At 43.3% G+C, this 19,281-nt stretch overlaps 3 protein-coding genes across 3 annotated transcripts; 2 read left to right on the top strand and 1 right to left on the bottom strand.

Moving 5' to 3' along the window:
• Nucleotides 1-10,661: 10,661 nt before the first annotated feature.
• On the top strand, nucleotides 10,662-11,522 carry HO133_009563 (uncharacterized protein; the record flags this gene model as incomplete). Its single annotated transcript, XM_037300424.1, has 2 exons — nucleotides 10,662-10,717; nucleotides 10,871-11,522. The coding sequence occupies 2 exons, from the start codon at nucleotides 10,662-10,664 to the stop codon at nucleotides 11,520-11,522; spliced, it is 708 nt and encodes a 235-aa protein (XP_037154272.1).
• Nucleotides 11,523-11,976: 454 nt separating this feature from the next.
• Nucleotides 11,977-13,346, bottom strand: HO133_009562 (uncharacterized protein; the record flags this gene model as incomplete). The annotated part of the gene is made up of 4 exons (XM_037300423.1): nucleotides 11,977-12,909; nucleotides 12,975-13,072; nucleotides 13,135-13,173; nucleotides 13,238-13,346. 4 exons carry the CDS (start codon nucleotides 13,344-13,346, stop codon nucleotides 11,977-11,979), a joined length of 1,179 nt encoding a protein of 392 aa, XP_037154271.1.
• Nucleotides 13,347-13,689: 343 nt separating this feature from the next.
• Nucleotides 13,690-15,063, top strand: HO133_009561 (uncharacterized protein; the record flags this gene model as incomplete). Its single annotated transcript, XM_037300422.1, has 5 exons — nucleotides 13,690-13,710; nucleotides 13,778-13,853; nucleotides 13,911-14,256; nucleotides 14,309-14,773; nucleotides 14,832-15,063. The coding sequence occupies 5 exons, from the start codon at nucleotides 13,690-13,692 to the stop codon at nucleotides 15,061-15,063; spliced, it is 1,140 nt and encodes a 379-aa protein (XP_037154270.1).
• Between the last annotated feature and the right edge of the window lie 4,218 nt (nucleotides 15,064-19,281).

Here is a 19,281-nt window from a genome sequence, read left to right as displayed (position 1 = left end):
GAATGGCTACAAGTCCGACAGCTTTACATCAGCACATTACTGTTTCATCACCATTACCGGCATGATTGCTTAGCCAGTCACATCGTCTAGGCATCTCAATGATCCTGGCCTGGATATCTTCCAGAAAAATTCCTTGGACGGGTTGCTGGCTGTACGGCCGAAACCCGGTTACATTTTGCCCAATGACACTCCCTGGTGCTGTAGTAAGGCTACCTACCTCTTGGTGGTTACCATCGACTCACCGACTGCCAATCGTGTCCTGTATGACAAATTGCAGAAGTTTCTCACTATTACGAGTAACTCGCGCAATTGACACAGTTTGCTCGCATTCGCTTGCGTAAAGCGTCATGCATTTTCTAGTAACCCTAGATCTCCCTCCTTTTGTTTTCATCATTGCAATATTCAGATTCAGCAGAGGAAGAAAGGGACGAAAGAATGGGCGATGCCAACGATTAAGCAAGTAGGAGGGTATTTTGACTCTGTTTACTTAGCACATTGGTCTCTCCCTTGCTTGGCAAATAATCAGTCCCGTAGTAGCACAATAGGAAATTTGCGTCCTCGAGCAAGTTGCAATCCAAAAGCGGTCGGCGTACAACGTGGGGGAATTACGATCGGGTCCCACAATCACCATAGTCTATCCTAGTCTCGGCCGTACCCAATAAGGTTGATAATTTGCGTCGACGCGATGGCCTAGAGGTCGAGGGCGAGGGCGAGAGGTTTGACGGTCTTGAAGCCGAGGCCGAAGCCGAAGCCGAAGTAGAGGAAACGCGACTCTTGCCGGACATGGCAGGAGAGGGTGATGGCCTCGCCAGAATACGAGATAACACCACCTTCAGCGTCGTAGAGGGGGACGTGGCCGCCCTTGTTCGCGTTTTTCCAGGCTTGTTTGTCATGTTGCTCTGCAGCTATGTTCTGCATAAGTCTCTGATACCCTGCTCCACAGCTCCCGATCTGCAGCAGCTCAGCAATACTGTCCGGTTTATCCTTGAAGGATCGATCAGCCAATCAGCTTTCCAGCCCTTTCTAGGTTCTCTCTGTTTCGGTCAGATTTGACAAGGCGCGCTGGAAATTTGATCTAGTATAGCCATTTCTCTGGTTTATACGGGAGGATGGCAGCGGTACTGGCAGCAGCACTGTTGTCTTCTCCAGGGCTGGCAATGGTGGACCAACTAACTGGTCCACTACCAGTGGAACCGTTAGTTTCTCGTAGTTGATGGTGTAGTTTGAGGTGTACCGGTTGGTAGTTGGTGTAGTTCTGACCTTGAAACCAACTGGTTCAACTGAGAGTGGAGTAGATTATAATAAATTTTTAAAAATTCGGTTTTTTGAGTGAAAAGAGTTATTAGGCCAACATTGATAGGGCTGAAGAAGGGCTGAAAATAGGGCTGATAGGGCTTAGGGCCAGTTCGGTAACCACATATTTTGAAAATAAACCCCTACTTATTTTCACTAAATAACGCCACCTCTTGGCAAATGAAAATATGGCTTAAAAATGACACTAATTTATATTTAAAATATGTAAAAATATCTATACGATTCCGTTCGGTAATTCTATTTTTGAGGCTAAGTCAGAAACGTCGTAAAAAATTGAGAAAATTATCTTCTTCATCAGTGATTATTGAATTTCTATCATTTTACGTTATTATAATGGAGACGTCTATTACTATTACTATATAGGCTTTAACTATTATTAATACTTTTATTACTCTTATTATTATTATTAATATCTTTATTAATATCTCTATTAATATTTCTACTAATATCTTTATTAATATTTTATTATATAATATATTTTAGATTTATCTTATAAAAATAATATTATACTCTAAAATAATATAATAATATCGTCTTAGAAAGAGAGTAGATATAAGCTTTAAATTTAAAGTTTAAATAAGTATTTTAGTTACTATTTAAACTATAACTCTAATAGAGTATTATATTAATAAGTCTTAATATTAAGAGAAGATATAAGCTTATAAGCCTAGATAGACTCTATAGCGAGTTCTTCGCTATAAATTAAGTAATTAAAAATAAGATAATAATATATAAATACTCTTAATAAATAAAGATTAATAATAAATATAAATAAAGATATAACGTTAAGATATAAAAATATTATATAATTAAATAACTTTTTCTAGAAAAATAAATTAGTAAGCGAATTTCGAATTAAGTCTTTTCTCTATATTATCGAGTTTAATAAGTTATTTCTAAAGAGAATAGCTATAGAAAATTACGTCTAGTCTATATATAGTCTAGAAATTATAATAAATCTTAATCATCTATAAATCTGAAAAGTTTCTTTCCGTACGATTTCCGTCAGGTTCGTACTATAAGTACGATTTAGTTTATTTAGCAGACTTTATCTATATCTAACCCTTTTCGTTAATTTAATAACTATTCTAATTCTTTTCGCCAGTTCTACTAATTTAGTAACTTTAAAAAATTTTCAACAACTTTAAAAATTTTATATAATGTACTCTAATATACTCTAAGTACTATTCTATATATATATAATATTAATATATATTATTATTAATATACGTATTATTATACGCTATATTAGAGTATTATTTACGCGACTAATTTTATTAAATCGTCTAATTCTATAGCCAAATTTAAGTTAGCGTTGATACTCGTTATCGTAGAACCTTATCGTTATAACGTTAATTATTAGAACTTTTCTTTTTTATATATATATTGCTATTAAATTAATAGAACTAATAAAAAAGATTAAGATAGTTACTAAACCGACGGAATTTAGACGAATTCTAATCAGATTTATTAAATCGATAGAATTTGAGCGGATTCTAATTAGATTTACTAATTCGACGGATTTTGTAATTTCCGCGACAAACGCGCGATCAGCAATTTCAAATTTTGCAGGAACTTTTCAGATTTGCAGATAATCTTTTAAATATCTTATTTTCTCTCTTCGTCTTAGTTAATATCTTATATAAAAATATAAAGTATTTAAATAATAATAAATAATAAATATCTTAAATCGCAGCGAAAAAAATAATATATCAGCTTCGTAATTGAGATAATAATTTTTATAAAAAGAATTAAAAAGATTAAGAAAGAATATATAGATAACGCTATTAGTAAAGTCGAAGTTAGAATAAAAAATTCTATTATATAGAGAGAAAGAAATTACACGTAGCGTATAAGAGAAGAAAAATAATATATTAAAGAGATATCTTAGATAATAATTGAGAAAGCTTTAGTTTTACTATAAATAATTATGAATTTAAAGAATTCTAGCTTTCTTTATTAAGCCGTAATCGTGTTTTTAAATAAGAAAATAGTATTTATATATACTATTCTTTCTAAAAGTACTAGAAATAATTAGTTATAAGGGAAAATTAATAAGTGAAAAATGAAATAGACTTTAGAAAAGGAATATAAAAAGTAGATAGAAGAATATATTTGAAATAGCGAAGTAACTTTATACGCTATAAATAAAAAATATAGCTATTTAATAAAGTATCTTAGTTATAAAGTAAGATATACTTAATAATTTCTCTATATATTTATCGTAAGTTAATCTTTTAAATAATTTATCTTCGTGTTAATTCTAAAGCTACTCTATAGAGACTTAATATTATTTACGCTATTACTATCTAATACTTTAATAATATATATATTCTCGTTATTTATAAAATAATATAGAATAATAAATTTATAAAGAGCTATTAATTTAAATTATATTTATATCTAAATTAGAATATCGAATTCTACTAGAAAGTTTATAGATAAAAATCGTCTTTTAAGTATATCGAAGATTCTTTCTATAATATTTTATAGCTGAGAATATCGTAGATTAAAAAGTTCTTTTATATTCTTAGACTTTATCTTAATCTACTTCTATTCTTTTAAATAATATTATATTCTTATATATAATATTATTAGAAAGTTATAATTAAAATATCTAATATCGATAAGATAATATTTATTTTTAGAGATTATAAATTCTTAATTAAAGATAGTATTCTATAAAATCTTAATATTATAGATAAATTCTTTTTATTCTAAAAGTATATAATAAAATAATATATTAAAATTATATATAGCTAGAATATTCTAATTAAGCTCTCTCTTTCTATTTCGCTATAATATATATTCTTCTATTAAAATATATATACTAATATATATATTATTAAGTACTCTTAAATAATTATCGAAATAGAGTATAAATTTAAAATTTAAGAGGATTTTAAGCGAAGTAAAATAAGATTCTTTAGATAATTATATTATATATTTATAAAGAAGAAGAAAGACGTTAAGTACTTTATAAAAATATAGAGATATAATATTTTTAGAGTATTAAAATTAATTATTAATTCTATTATTACTAAGATTATAATCTTTAGATTATATATATATAATAAGTTTCTTCGCTATATTAATACTTCTAGATGAAATTAGTTAAATATAATTAAATAATTAGCTTTATAGCTTATTAAGAGTATATAATAATATATAAAAGATTTATTATATAATAGTAGAATAGCTAATAAGAAGCTTTTTTATATAGATATAATTAGAAAAAGTAAACGCTCTTTATTTTTATAAATTAAAATAAAAAGAGCAATATAGAGAAGTAGTAAGAATAATAGTAATAGCTACTTCTTTAAAGTCTAAATTATTCTTTATATTTACTAGACTTAGAGTTAGAAAAAGAGATTAATAATATATATATATTAATTATAAATATTTATTATTTTAGCGTGCTTAGCCTTATTTTATTAAAAAATAAGACTTAAAACTTATTTTTAGATATTTTAAAAATATTAAAAATATGATAATCGAATGATACCCTGTACATATATAACGCTAAGTTGAAAATAAGTAGGGGTTATTTTCAAAATATGTGGTTACCGAACTGGCCCTTAATACTTGATATATTGCCCCCCCCCCCCCCTCACTGAGCGATATTTAATCTTCTATTCCAACTGCTCCACTATCAGTTGCACTGATAGTGGGGTAGTTGGTTTTCAATATATCATAGTTGGTGCAGTTTCGATTTCCAAGTCTAGTAGTTGGTGCAGTTTGCCCTCCAAAACCAACTATTTCCACCGTTGCCAGCCCTGGTCTTCTCTTGGTTTATTTCATAGTACAACCTCCATAAACGTCTTGCTGCTCGGGTTTGCGACTACTAACCCCTGGCTTAGCGACTCAAGCCATTCGGTAGGGCAGCTTTCGTCGTCACGAGTCGTTGTGGGCGTGGGCTCATCAGGTTCGGGATTATTCACCACGGTCATCATTAATGGTAAGAAGCCCATATGATGATGCCTTCGAGTTTTTGATGCCAGTATCTACTCGAAAGAAGATGAAGGTGGGTTAAATGTCGACACATATATGGCGGCGACCTGTTTTCTGCTGATTCTGAACTGGCACAACCAGTCTTCGATATCCTACTCCATTGTGCATGATGCTGATGATGCTAGAGTCGACTTAGGTCCAAACTGACAGGGACATGTTTTGGAACTTGCCGACTTGATGATGTCCTGTAACCCTAGATCTGGATCTGCAAATACAGCGGAAATAGAATTCGGGATAATGAGAGACAAAGGAATCTTGGTAGGTTTGGCTAGAGACTACAATCAACCTTTTTTGTCTCTCTCTTTGATACGTTCCGAAGTCTAAAAGACATATTAAATGAAGGTCGTTCGAAGACAAAGGAAACCCGAAAAAGTTAGATCGACATCATCATACTTCGAACATTCCTTTCTTCTCTAACTTGATTAGATACACATGACATCGGTGGTTCTTTATTTCGGGAATAAAGCGAGCTTACTTGAAATAGCATAAGATAAGAAAAAGACACCAGGTGAGACAAGGAGAGAATCATCATGAATCGAACAAAAGCAGTTTCGCACCTTTTTTCTTAGAGCAACTCTACGTATAAGATCTGTCTTCTTCACGATGTTAATTCTTCAGATCACACCAACCAGTCACACACCCAAAAAACAAATCCTCAAAAAAAATTCAAACAAATTCTCAATCCACGCTTTGCATCATGCATTACCAAACCCTTCTCGTCGCGCTCTTCGCCACTGCCGCTTTAGCCAAAGACCCTTGGGTGAGCTCATTCTACAACGCTGACTGCACCAGCAACGGCGCCGGCGACGCCGTTAACATTGAGGTGGACGACTGCGTTCCATTTGACTCAAAGTACGACGCCGTCGCGGTCAACTTTGGCACCGACCTTGAGGAAATGACATCTTTGAATGTATACTCGGACGCCAGCTGCACGGTTTTTGCGGGGCCATCTATTACCTCCAGCTTGGCGGATGATACCCCACAGCAATGTATCAGTCAAAGCAAACACGGAGCAAAGTGGGGAAGTGTTCAGAGAGCGCCCTCCTCCAATTAGCGATGGGTAGCATGTCGAGCTGTTGTGTTTCTTCCTTCGCGTCTTTTTGTGCGTGTCTTTTTGGGGACCATGCTGTAATGGGACTCGTCACACTCCTTTGGCTGGTAGTTCTGAGCAGAAAAGCATTCGCTACACTCTTTACGGCTAAGCACTACATGTAAAACAAAACAGATATATCAACGCTTTGAGAAAGATAAATGTGAGCAAATCGCTTTTCGATGATGACTAATGTGAGTTGAAGAATAGATATAATGTCACCCTCCAAGTCGATACAGTACCTGTCATTGTCACAGATACCTCCAACAGTCAGCAAGATTTTTAAGGATGCAGGATTGGCGCTTATGGCTATACAATACCAGTGCTATAAGGTCCCTGTGCATATAAAATACTATTTCAAATGAGGGAAAGTCTCCTAACTAGATTGTGAAGTATATGTTAGAGATATGCCAAATAAATCGATATAATATAGGGTGCCTTGATACCCCACGTGAGTGTGCTTCGTAGAGGATTGCTATAGCCTACGGTAAACATGAGCATCAGAGTAGTCTTGTGGCCGGAGGGACCATTCTCATCACTCCACCGTCCTACTTTCGGGATTCTCAATCGCTCTTTTCGTCTATTTTTTTCCGTCAATGATCTTGCTACCTGGTTCATAATAGATTCAGTGCGTTTATTTGCGGAAAAGACTGGGCACGCTTCACATAAGGCCTCAAGCACGTTTGCACGTAAGGACCGTATATAGTGCATCGAAATCAAAGTAGACCGCTTTGAAGATATCGCCGCTTCTAACATAACAAAGCAGAATGTTGTTGCAAGCTTACATGGAACGTATGTAGTCTCTCTATTCGTGCACATAAGTAACGTCGACGGGCTTCGGAGTTGGATGCGAGCAACAGGGCGAAATCTTATGGTGAAGAGTAGAAGAGCAGCAGTCTGGCAGCACCCGAAAATGCACGTCGTGAGGAGACTCAACCTTCCAACGGTGATCTGATATGGCTATTGCATCTGAAATCCTTCATTTGGAAACATCTAGCTGGTGCAGTAAGTCCTTATGGGCAAAGATCTAGAAGGCTGGTCCAAAGTCCAAAAGTGCAACGTCTATCATTGTTGTTTATCTGCTGTCCAGTCATAATATCGTGAAAACATTCATCTCACGAATATGGCATTGCTGATCTTAGAGAACTTTGGAAAACACGTCGCTGCTTCGCATGTGTAATTCCCTTGATGCACATCCTTCCATGTAGTCATAAATTGTTATCGTGATTGCCGTACTAGACCCAAGGTTGTTGAGTGCGCCTTCCCCAAGCATTACAAGGAACTTGTTGGCGTCCCTCGCCACTAAAATCCAAAGAGTTTAATTCACTGATCGTGAACATGCCCTAGAAGACTCATTATGGCCCATGACATCCGTACTTTGGAATTCATCTAGTACTCTGCTCTTGTCCCCCTTCTTCTCCACGGGATCTTTCCTGTACGGTTGATATATTGCTTCGAGCATTGCTGGCACCATCCAAGCACAATGCTAACAGCCAGACTGGTTAAACAAGGCAGAGAGGTTGTTACCAAGGACGCTAATACCATTCCCGCTCAGGCAATGTCGTTTCCGAGCTGTAGCCAATGTTCTGCTCCTCTTCCCACTGCCCTACAATCATTGTCCAGTCTCCCATACCCCTAGAATACCTATTGGGATGCTCCTCTCACAAGAGTCATACTCCAATGGGCAATGGTCTGTGGCTTTGTCAAATTTATGAGTCTGCCGCTCCTACATATGTTCTAGCGCAAAAAATCTCGTGGAAATCTCTGATCTATGGGCATGCCACTATGGGTGTGAGCCGTATATATTAACATTGTTGAAGGCATTGCAAGCTGAAAGGGATGATGTTGAAAATTATAGAAGGCAAAATTCCCAAGACGATAGAGTCTCTCAGACAACGACCACTCATTCAGCATTGCAGAGTGCTGTGCTGAATTGCAGATATCTATCATACCTTATCGGCAGACATGAAGGTCAGAGGATAAGGACTGTTATGCTTTAACGACTATGTGCCTGTTCTTCTTGATGAATGTCGGCCGAGAACGTCGCAAGCATCAGAGAAGAGGATCCCTTTGCCAACTGGGCAGTTCGAGCCCTGGTGCGGCTGGACGAATAATCTGAAGGATTGTTGTCGTTCATACGCCTTCGGAGCACGGAGCTTTGCATCGAGACTAGCCCCTTATATTTTTCTTCTCGGTATGTGAGCCAGGTAATCTTCCATCTTGAAGCATTTAACTTCCAAAGTCGTATACACTGCACTGGTTAGGAGCGCCCCAGCACAAACTCTGACTGCATTCGCAGGTCTTCTCCAGGGTTTCCGTGACTTGTACTCCCGTTGGCCCGAAGGGGATCATTCCATATTTGACCGAATAGGTGTAGGTTGTTGTGTTGGACTTGGACTGCCGCGAAGATGATGAGACGGCTTGCTTTTATAGTTGAGATTAGGATTGGTCTGTCACACTTACCGACGGCATGGATTAGGAAGGGTGATCGTTTGAGATACTCTGCCTCTTCCCAAGCCGACAAGATAGATGATGTATTTAGGCAAGCTCGATATAGGATATTCTGTTATATTGCAAACCCAAGGGAGGGAAGACAGTCAGTAATGCGAGGGCATTATGTCCTCCTTAAATAAATTTTTGTGATTCCGGCTTTAGGCTACCAAAACTTGGGCTGCGAAGCCTTATGCGTCATGTTGCCTCATTCTGCCTCGTTGCACTTACAAAAGGCTGCAGTGTGTCTATCATTGATATTAGTAATTGTTGTCCAGCTCGCTTACCGCAGCCCTTATATAACACAACCCAAACATGTAGAACCACGTCGGATTAACGCCTGATTCTGCAGGATTCTGCCTCGCTGTCTTTATATAAGGCTGCAGTGTGTCTATCTTAGATATTAGTCAACGTTACTCAGCTCGCCTCACGCAGCCCTTATATGTAATACGAACCAATTATGTAGAAACGTGTCGCACCGATGTCGTCTCGATGTCTTTCTGCGTTGTCTCAACGATCGTAACTGCTTTGATAGTATTGGATTTGATGGAAGGTTGAAGGATTGATTAGCTATGGAGTGGTATGTAGGCTACTTAAATACCATGTGAAGCCCATGCTAATTTGCCACCTGCGGGGTAGCTACAACACACTATGGTGCTGCAGCAGATTCCAACAGATAGGATGCGAGATGGCTTGTCCGCCCTGCTCACTTACTGGCTGAAACGAGTCGAACGACGTTGAGAGGGTTGGAGAAAGCCGACCTTACTGCTTACTTGCGTCGACAGCTTCCACACAATGCCGGTCACTATCCTATTACCGCCTCTGCATCTTTTAAAAGGCTGTTATGTTCTCGAGTTGTGAACACTGTCTTTGTTAGGCAGAGATTATTTTGATAACGGAGCGGAGATCGTATGGCGCAATCTTAGGATCATACCGGAGAGGGTGGTGACCTACTTCATTGGATGAGGATCTGTAATCGACAAAGACTGATGATGCTGCCAGTGTTGAGTAGTGAAGTGGGTGGGAAACGAAGCCTCAACAGCGTCTTCCCTGAGGAGACTCTCCTTTAGCAATCTTACAGTGGATCTAAGACCCCCGAAGACTCTCGACTCCAACTCCCATTCCGTTCACCTTCACCATCCCATACACCAAACCTCCCACGCTTGTACCCCTCAACGCTTCCTCCTCAGAAAGTTGACAGTCTTCGCCAGCAAACTCCCTCCAACGGTAAGGGATAGCATGATAGCGAACAAAGTGTCCTACAACACCATGTCACTCTTGAGCATTTTGAGGACTTCGACAGGAATTGGTTAGCTTGGAGATCTCCGACTTGTTGTCGAAGTGGTAATCTGGCGCGGACGTGCCTTTTGTAGAGCAGCACGCACATTTTGTCAGACGTGTTGAGTCTCGATCGGTGGAGTGGAAATTTATTTCCCTTTAGCCCCGTGTGTAAACTTTGTATCAAATCCTAACAACACTCGAGTCTATCATTCTTCATTCGACTCTCGTGCGTTGATTGTCGACTTTCTTGCTAGACACTGTCAGGTGAAATCATCCACCAGATGAATCAAGAACTTCTGTTTGGTTAGCGCAGCTGGTAATAAAGTATACTCATTTGTCGGCTTGCTGCGCCAAGCCCTCGCAGTTGATTCCCTCGTCAAGCCCGAGCACTCAATGTCGCACCAGATGAGGTATCAGATACCATGATCTGGCTGGCAAACCAGCAGATGCTAGCATCTGATCATCGAGTTCCAGGATGAACACCATCCGCGAGATTCAGAATCTCAACAAGCGCGAGCTTGAGAATGGAGTGTATATCCACCGCGCTCTCGCCTTGTGAAAAGCCTGCAGTATACTGACTTTTTCTTCTTCTCCAGTTCTACGGAAGCATCCTGGCATGCCGATTATAGGTAAATTCAACCCTCCACCCTCAGCAACACGAAACCAGTAGCTAACATTGAGCAGAGATACGGCCTACGTCTACATAGGCGGCCTCCCTTTCGACCTCTCAGAAGGCGACATCCTGACTATCTTCTCCCAATTCGGCGAACCGACCTACATCAACCTCATCCGCGACAAAGAGTCAGGGAAAAGCAAAGGTTTCGCCTTCCTGAAATACGAAGACCAACGCTCGACAGACCTCGCGGTGGATAATCTAGGCGGTGCCAGCGTCATGGGAAGGGTGTTGAAGGTAGACCATACGAGATATAAGCGAAAAGATGGCGAGGAGGAAGAGGAGCGGGAGAGAGGCTTACAAGGTGGGCCGGCCGGCCAGGAGAGCGATGAGGTGAGCGAGCAAGAGACAAGACCGATGATCAAGGAAGAACTCGAGCTGCAGAAATTGCTAAGAGATCATGATGACGATGATCCGATGAAGGAGTACCTGGTGCAGGAGAAGAGAGAAGAGGTTGCGCGGGCGGTGGGGAGGATCAAAGATGGGGGAAAAGAGGGTAAGAGGAAGAAAGAGCATGAGCATAGACATCATCATCGCAGTGACCGACATGGTCATCGGGGGAGACGGAGGAGCGATGCGGATGGGGAGAAGGAGGATCGCCGCAGACCGGGCTATGGTGATGGGCATCGTCATGGTCATAGGCGGAGGTCGAGAAGTCCTTGAACAGCCACATTATCATGAAAGATACTACGGCTATGGCCATTTGAATATGCTTCTACGCCTCGACATGCATGACTCTACTCTATGGGATGAAGCCGGTGGCCACTTCGGCTGCTATAGTTTTCAAACGAAAAGCCGTTGTCTGTGCGCGAGGGCAGCATGGGCCGGTCTTCTCGCGTCAACAATTTCCAGAAGCTCTCGAACATGGAGACTGCGAACTATGCAGACGGAGCACGGACGAAAAAAGCAAGCTGTAGTCCCAATCGAGGGGTTGCATTGGGATCTATTGTCTGAATCCAGAGTGTCTACCAGCAGGGGTTATCCCTCCGTTCACAAGACCAGTAAATATGGTACATGGCGCCATGCATATCAAGATGTCCAAGCCATCATCTTTCCAACTCCGCATGCCATTTGCTCGTGTTTCGTGAACGTTCATATCCTTATAGTCACAGTCCCGTCAGTTCTTCCCCAAATATCTCTTCCATCCATTCCTGACGAGATGCCTCCTGCCGTCCTCTCCTTCCCCTAAAATGAACTTTTCCCATCGCCCGTCTCTCCCAGCGCCAATGACAAGGATCGTGTAATCATCTCTCCACCCTATGACACCCTTCCTTGCTTTGCCACCGGGTATGCCTGGTATTGGCATCGCTACCCTCTTCCCAAGGTCTGTCTGAGGATCATCGTCGGTCTCGAAATGGGCGGACGTGAATGAGTAGACATCTGAAAAAACCCGAGGTAGCAGCGGAATCTTACCCAAAATGCCCCATTTCTGCTTGTTCCCTTCATCTGCACTGCCAGTGGCGGAGGAACTGTTGGAGTTACGATGCGGTCTGTTCGATATCATCGAGCCATTGCGAGACCGACCTAGAGAGGGCAGGTCGAAGATGTGCATGGTTGATTTGTCCGAGGTGACGGCCAAGAGAGCACTGTTTGGTGATATGGCGATGGAGTAGATGACCGCAGGGTCTACCCCTCTGCGCAGTTCTCCGATGCGAGTGCAATTGGCGGCTGAGAATACCCGTACCAGCGTCCCAGTCTCACTTGCAGTTGTCACTATTTCTCCATCAGGACTGAGTTCCAGAGCCCTTAGTGGCGTGCTATGAGCTGGTATGATGCTAACGTTTCCGTTACCAATCTCCACGAGCTGTACCTGTCCTGGTGTACGTCCTGGGAAGGCTATGATCTTAGACCCAAGGCAACAGAGCCCCGTCGGATTGTCTGCGGTCTCGAAGACTGATAGTTTTTCCGGTGGGGAAGAGAAAGCATAGAGGTGTACGCTGTTCTGAAGAGCCACCACGATGCGGGATTTGGAAAGCCTTACGCGATGGACCTGGGAGCGGAACTCGAGGGTGAAGATGGCTTTTTTCTTGGCATCATCCCACAATATCACCTACACGAGCGATCTTGAGATTGGTGTCATTGTCAAGTGAGCTCGCTATGCGGAGTCTTACCGACCTTGTTCTGTGGGAACTTTGGCTGCCTTCCTCCTCCAACTATTGCGATGTAATTGGCTCGTCCAAGCATCTCCGCCACTCCGATCCCCGCATTGAAATCTGTGGCCTCGATGTCAACCATGATAGACTGAGTGTATGACCTACTCGCCTGATCATCGTACCTTGAGAGACCTGGAGCTCGCATGGTTCTGATCTGAAAACTGAAGAGACCCAATTCAGCAAGAGCTTTTTGAATGAGACAACAGATAGTTACTCGAGACTCACCACAGAAGCCACTGTCGAGTCCGACGGAGAAGCAGCTATTGTCCTGGTTGAAGGCAACGGAAAGAGACACAGGCCCTGTAGAGTCGTCGATTGCTGGCCGGGTATTCATGGCCGGTGCTTTGATAGATTTATGGCGGTAGACGCCCAAGGTGAGTCAGGTAGCCGCTCCAAAAGCAGGTCATGAATATGAAGGTACAAGGTAACCATATTGTATCACGCATTTAAGAGTCATGGCGCGCGGAGATGAATAGGTGATATTGGAACTTGGCGGGGGCCCCATAGTTCGCCAGGACGCTAGTAAACGCTCGCAGCTTCAATTGCGCTAAGAACCCCCTTTAGCAAATTTCTGGGCAGGTACTTCCTAAACTCAAACACTGAAGCATTCCAGCACATTGTCACCTCACATTCCTCATCTGAGACAACAGTCCAAGCACTTGATATAGACCCTCAGGATGTCGTCCAACTTGAACGCGGTAAATGTCCAACCAATTGCTTCACGAGCACCGGCGAAGCATTGTTATGCTAAAGAGGAAATCACAGATCAAGATGCGTCGTAAGAAAAACGTGAAGAAGGGTATCCAATTTTGCCTGATGGTCTGCGGTGCTTCGGGGACAGGTACAGCTTACTTGAACGGTAACTACCCAGGGAATATATATTAATTCATGCCGCCAGGACGTACTACCTTCGTTAATACATTATGCGGAAAGCGTGTTCTACAAAGCAAAGACACCGACGATGATCCAGAGCGTGCTCATATCGAGGATGGCGTTAGAATCAAGCCGATCACGGTTGAGCTGGAGCTTGATGAGGAAGGCACCCGCATATCTTTGACCATAGTGGATACACCTGGATTCGGTGACCAGATTGACAACGAAGCGAGCTTTTCGGAGATCGTGGGACATCTTGAACGACAATACGATGACATCCTGGCTGAGGAGTCACGCATCAAGCGTAATCCCAGGTTCAGGGACAATCGTGTGCATGCTCTGCTCTACTTCATTACTCCAACGGGCCATGGGTATGAAAACTTTACGCAGCAGCGTCTATATCGTCATTAACATTTGCAATAGTCTCCGCGAACTGGACATCGAGTTGATGAAGCGCCTTTCACCGCGTGTCAACGTCATCCCCGTTATTGGCAAAGCAGATTCGCTCACCCCAGCTGAGCTTGCTGAGTCGAAGAAGCTGGTCATGGAAGACATCGAACACTACCGCATACCCGTCTACAATTTCCCCTACGATATCGAAGAGGATGATGAAGATACTGTTGAAGAGAACGCAGAGTTACGGGGCTTGATGCCTTTCGCTATTGTAGGCTCTGAGGAGGTGGTTGAAATTGGAGGACGACGTGTACGAGCAAGACAATACCCATGGGGTGTGGTCGAGATCGATAATCCACGCCACTCCGATTTCCTCGCTATTAGAAGCGCACTTTTGCATAGCCATCTGGCGGATTTGAAGGAGATCACTCACGACTTCCTCTATGAGAATTACCGGACGGAGAAACTCAGCAAGAGCGTTGATGGGGGTTCTGTGTATGTTCTGGCCATTCAACCTGACCGATACTAGAGCGGCAGCTAATGTAATTTACAGTGACTCCTCGCTAAACCCGGACGATCTGGCCTCCCAGTCTGTACGCCTTAAGGAGGAGCAACTACGTCGCGAGGAAGAGAAGCTTCGAGAGATTGAGATCAAGGTGCAACGAGAGATCAATGAGAAGAGACAGGAGTTGTTGGCACGTGAGAGCCAGTTGAGAGAGGCTGAAGGTCGCATGACGAGAGAACAGAGCACCGCCATTGACGACACGAATGGCGGCATGGCTTAGGAAATGGTCCGGGCAAGACGTGGATATTGGGGAATCGAGACAGGCCATGGCGTGGGCTTGGAAAGATGAGACCGAGCCTTGAGCATCCGGAGGCGTGCTGGCTGTTGATAATGTTTCTTATTGCTCCTCTTCAGCGTGCATCCAGAATGTTTCTGGGAAAGTCGTCTACAAAAATCGTGCTTGCACTTGTCCGGATAGCAAGGAAATGGAAAATAATGCAGATGTAAAGCTGATACCTGAAATGGTCTACATTCTCTGTCCAAGCATCAAGCATATAATCTCTTATCATTTCCGTACGTGAGTATATGTCAGCGACAATGGCTTAGCGCCATGAGGCGCATATTTCAAGTGTTCGAGTAGCTTCGCCGCCTTAATGACTCGTTACAATTTCTTGCGACCAAAAGTTTGCACTGATATTGTCGGAACAGCGTACGTCTTCATCTCCCATGAGCTTGTTGACTTCTTCATTGGCCACATCAAAACATTAGAGCACTCATCAAATGCTATCCCATTGTCTGTCGCCTTGGGCGCAAAATGTCTTAGCTGGTAGGGCTGAACCCTCAAATTTTACGCCCTGCACGATGGGATAGTAGCATTGGTGACGGCGCATTGGCAGGGAACGGCAGTCACTGACTCTCTTTGCGATGTCAATCTTCAGAGGTTAGGGAAGTTGAAAATATCGCATTATAGCCGTGTGTCTTTAGTGAAGAGGCAATTTAGGAACCCTGGGGAGGACGAAGAGGTCTGCGAGGCCAGGTAGATCCTCTAAGGGAATCCCAGTCGAGGGCTTTTTGCACACACGGTCCTGAATGACAGACAAGGCGATCTAGGCAGGAATTGCAGTGAGGATCTGGTGTCATTTTGGAAGGTGAGGATTACGCATTCGCAGCTTGGTGGACAGGGACTCAAGCTAAAGGAATGGCCGGCCAAATGTTTATTGACTGGACAGAAAATCTAGATCGATCCTCGCTCCATAAAAGTATGTCAAAGCTATGAATTGGTCTCGGGAAGCCGTCGTGGACGAACAATGCCAGGACTAGAGGTGCATATTCCTGACTGTCCATGCTACGGTCTATGATGGGTCTGGAACCGAGCCAGTCCAAAAAAGAAGAGCAGATTTAGTGAGATCTAGGTACGTGGCCTCGACCAGCCATTGTGGCAAGCCAATCGACCATGTGACCCGGTGTCTCGAGCCATGACTGATCATGCTGTTTCATGCCAGCCCGTTTCTACATCTGCCTGAGGGACCTCCCATGGAAAATCTCAGCGGACAATTAATTTAAAATTAGGGGGAATCCGAAGCGGATGGCGCTCGAGGCCCAGGTCCATCAACTCTTCCATGATCTAGTCACCGAATCCCTCATGCGGAGCGGTGTTCTCTTCCCTTCATCGATACCAAACCTCACACCCGAGACGGGACAGCATGACTAGAGTGTAGGGTTCGATGGGTCTCAGACGGCTTGGTTGATGATGCCATGTTGATATGGAGGAGACGAGTCACAGAGGTATGGAAAGTTTTCCGACATACTCTCTGTAATTTGATGCAACCGCCGTTCGAAGTGTCTGTCGAACCAGAACAAGGATGGAAGCTATGCACTCGGGGTTTGGGGGACAACCATGCACGAATTCCAACGAAACGAGGCACAGCCCATCAATAGTAAGACAACCTACTTCTTTGCCTACAAAAGGCTATTTTAGGAACATGCCTACCTCAATGATGTAGTTGACTGCAGCCAAGGTACTGACCTACCGTCTCTCCAATGGCCTGTGGCATGTCTCGGCTTTCCACGTGATGTGCTCAGCTTCCGCGGCCGTTTCCCACGTTGGAGCTTTGGAACTGGACTGTCCTGGATGATGGACCTACCCAGCGAGCCTCCTACCCGGTATGAATTGTACGGACTTCGTCACAGGTATGGCGAGACTTTCTTCGGTTCAACGACGGGTCATCACATATGCTGTTCCCGACACCCGTGGTGGTGAAGAAGTTGGCGACAATTTCTTAAAGCCTGGCTTCGAAGAGCTGCTAGATCTCAAAAATGCAAATGAGATCGTCATTCAGTATCTTGTGGTTGCTGCTGCAACTGTGCGCTGCGAGTCTCACAACTTCTGATTCATCGGCACAGCCCCTTCGTCAATCTCATGGTCGGAGATGAATGACTATTCATGAACCTGTAACGTTCAGGTTGACCATAGGACCTTCTCGCTTTGTCATGTGTATATTCCTAAGCCACCCGTCCTGTCCCGTTTTTGGGGGTTCGAACACGGGCCATATTCGGCCCTAACCTCAGCAGCCCCAACGGGACAGGTTTCGTGTCAATCGACTTTTCCCGTCTCTCGCGGTTTGGGAGCACGGGCTATTATCAGAATATCAGCCTTGATTTGTCAATTTGCCCCAGATTTCCCGTGAAAATCCTCCGGTCCACGTATTCCTTCAGTGCGCTTTGCTGGGAAAACACCCTACAGATGAGGACCCTCGCGCTCCTTAGCCACACCAGCGAGAATGGACGCGGCACGAGCTGAAACTGAGACTGCCATGCAACATCACCAACGTCCTACGACATGGCCTGTAGCTTTTTACGGACCGCCGTGACGATGAGTAGGATAAGAGATTCTGCATGCGTCTGGGTCCTGTGGCATGTCTTGCAGAACCTTCTCCTGCCTCGGCGAGAGAAATCCAGGCTGGAAAAAACCCTCTCGTAAGCTTTTATCTGACCTCGTGAGATCGGCAGCTGTGACGAGGGTCTCTCTGACCAAATCTGCAGATCCTAACAAGTCTCCGAAACGCAAAGAAAGTCTGGGGCGAAGGCAGTCAGCAGTATGCCGCGTGCAGGCCAAAACATGTGGGATCATGTACTCTTTAGCATTACGTACCGCGTTGAGACTCCTACAAGTTCCAGACTCGTAGACGACCCACAGTATGCCGCTCAAGCAGTCTTTGACTACAGTTTCAGACAAACCGAATGATGGGGGTGACTCCGGCTCGGAGTCGACAAACGTGTAACCCTTTGAGTCCGTGTCCATGACGCTCTCCCTTGAGACGTCAAGGAAAATATATAAGAGCGCCGAAATCCTGTCTGTTCGAGCATATCCATTGAAATCAGAATCACAAAAACCTGAACAAACCTCCCAAGAGTACACTCACCACCTTTTCAACCTAAATTGATCCAGCTCTGAACGCTACACCGCAGGTCACAATGCGTCACTCAATCATCGCTACCGTCCTTACAACCTTCACAGTCTCAACATCTGCCACCCTTTACCTCCAGGAACGCACTAGCGGCCCGTTCAACGGCGTTGCGACCTTCAACGACTACGTAGATCAAGTCAATAACCGGAATCAACTAACTGTGTGTGGTAGTCACAACGACGAGCCCAATTACGGTGGTACAAGCCTTACAGTCTTCGCTGCCGCCGCTGGGGACCTCAGTCCGAACATCTCCCCAGGAAGATGTAATTACACTCCGTCAGACAGCAGCCAAGACAGGAGCGTCTGGTAAGCTAACCGTTTTTCAGCTCCCTCTTCGAACAAGTGTTCTTATGTAGCTGACCAAATCTCTAACAAGTACCGAACCCGACTCCACCGGCCCCGACCAACAACCTAATAGTGAGATCTACCATGGCCCTAGTTGCCCAGCCTCTTGCGGCAACTGCTACAATGTCACCAACAACGACAGCCTCAAAACAGTCACTATCTATATCGTCGACGCATGCCCGGCTCTCAGCGCCTACAATTACTGTAAAAGTAATACTGCGCCATCGGGCAAGTGCAGCGGTCCATCGAATGCACTGGTACGTTACCTGCGCCCCTTGTCGGAGTCCCTTCCATGTTACAAGAGTCCTGTTTTCCCGCTTTCTGCTCCGATCAAGCCCCGCTCAATTCTAAGCTCTTGTTTCTAAAGAAGTAATGTTGAGTCGGAATCGTGATTTAGGACATCAGCGTCAATGCATACCCTTATCTTGTGAACGATGGGGCAGGGGATGGCAAGACTGTAAGTGCCTTCTCTTCGTCTTTCAAATCTATACGGGGATTGAGACGATGGGTGGATAGGGCTCTACTACGAACTTGGAAAATCTTTCCATTCTTGCCTTGGACTATTGCACCCAGAAAGCATAGTATGTCGGCTTGTTTTTCGATCTAGGGATTGGAAGTCGAGCTTGGAAATAAAACCATTGTTGCATTGTTGTAAGACACTCATTTTGGAGGAAGAAGATGGTGGA

The sequence above is a fragment of the Letharia lupina genome (assembly GCF_014066315.1).
Source record: "Letharia lupina isolate WasteWater1 chromosome Unknown contig_7, whole genome shotgun sequence".
Lineage (NCBI taxonomy): Eukaryota > Fungi > Ascomycota > Lecanoromycetes > Lecanorales > Parmeliaceae > Letharia > Letharia lupina.
This window is presented reverse-complemented; position numbering and strand designations above follow the sequence as displayed.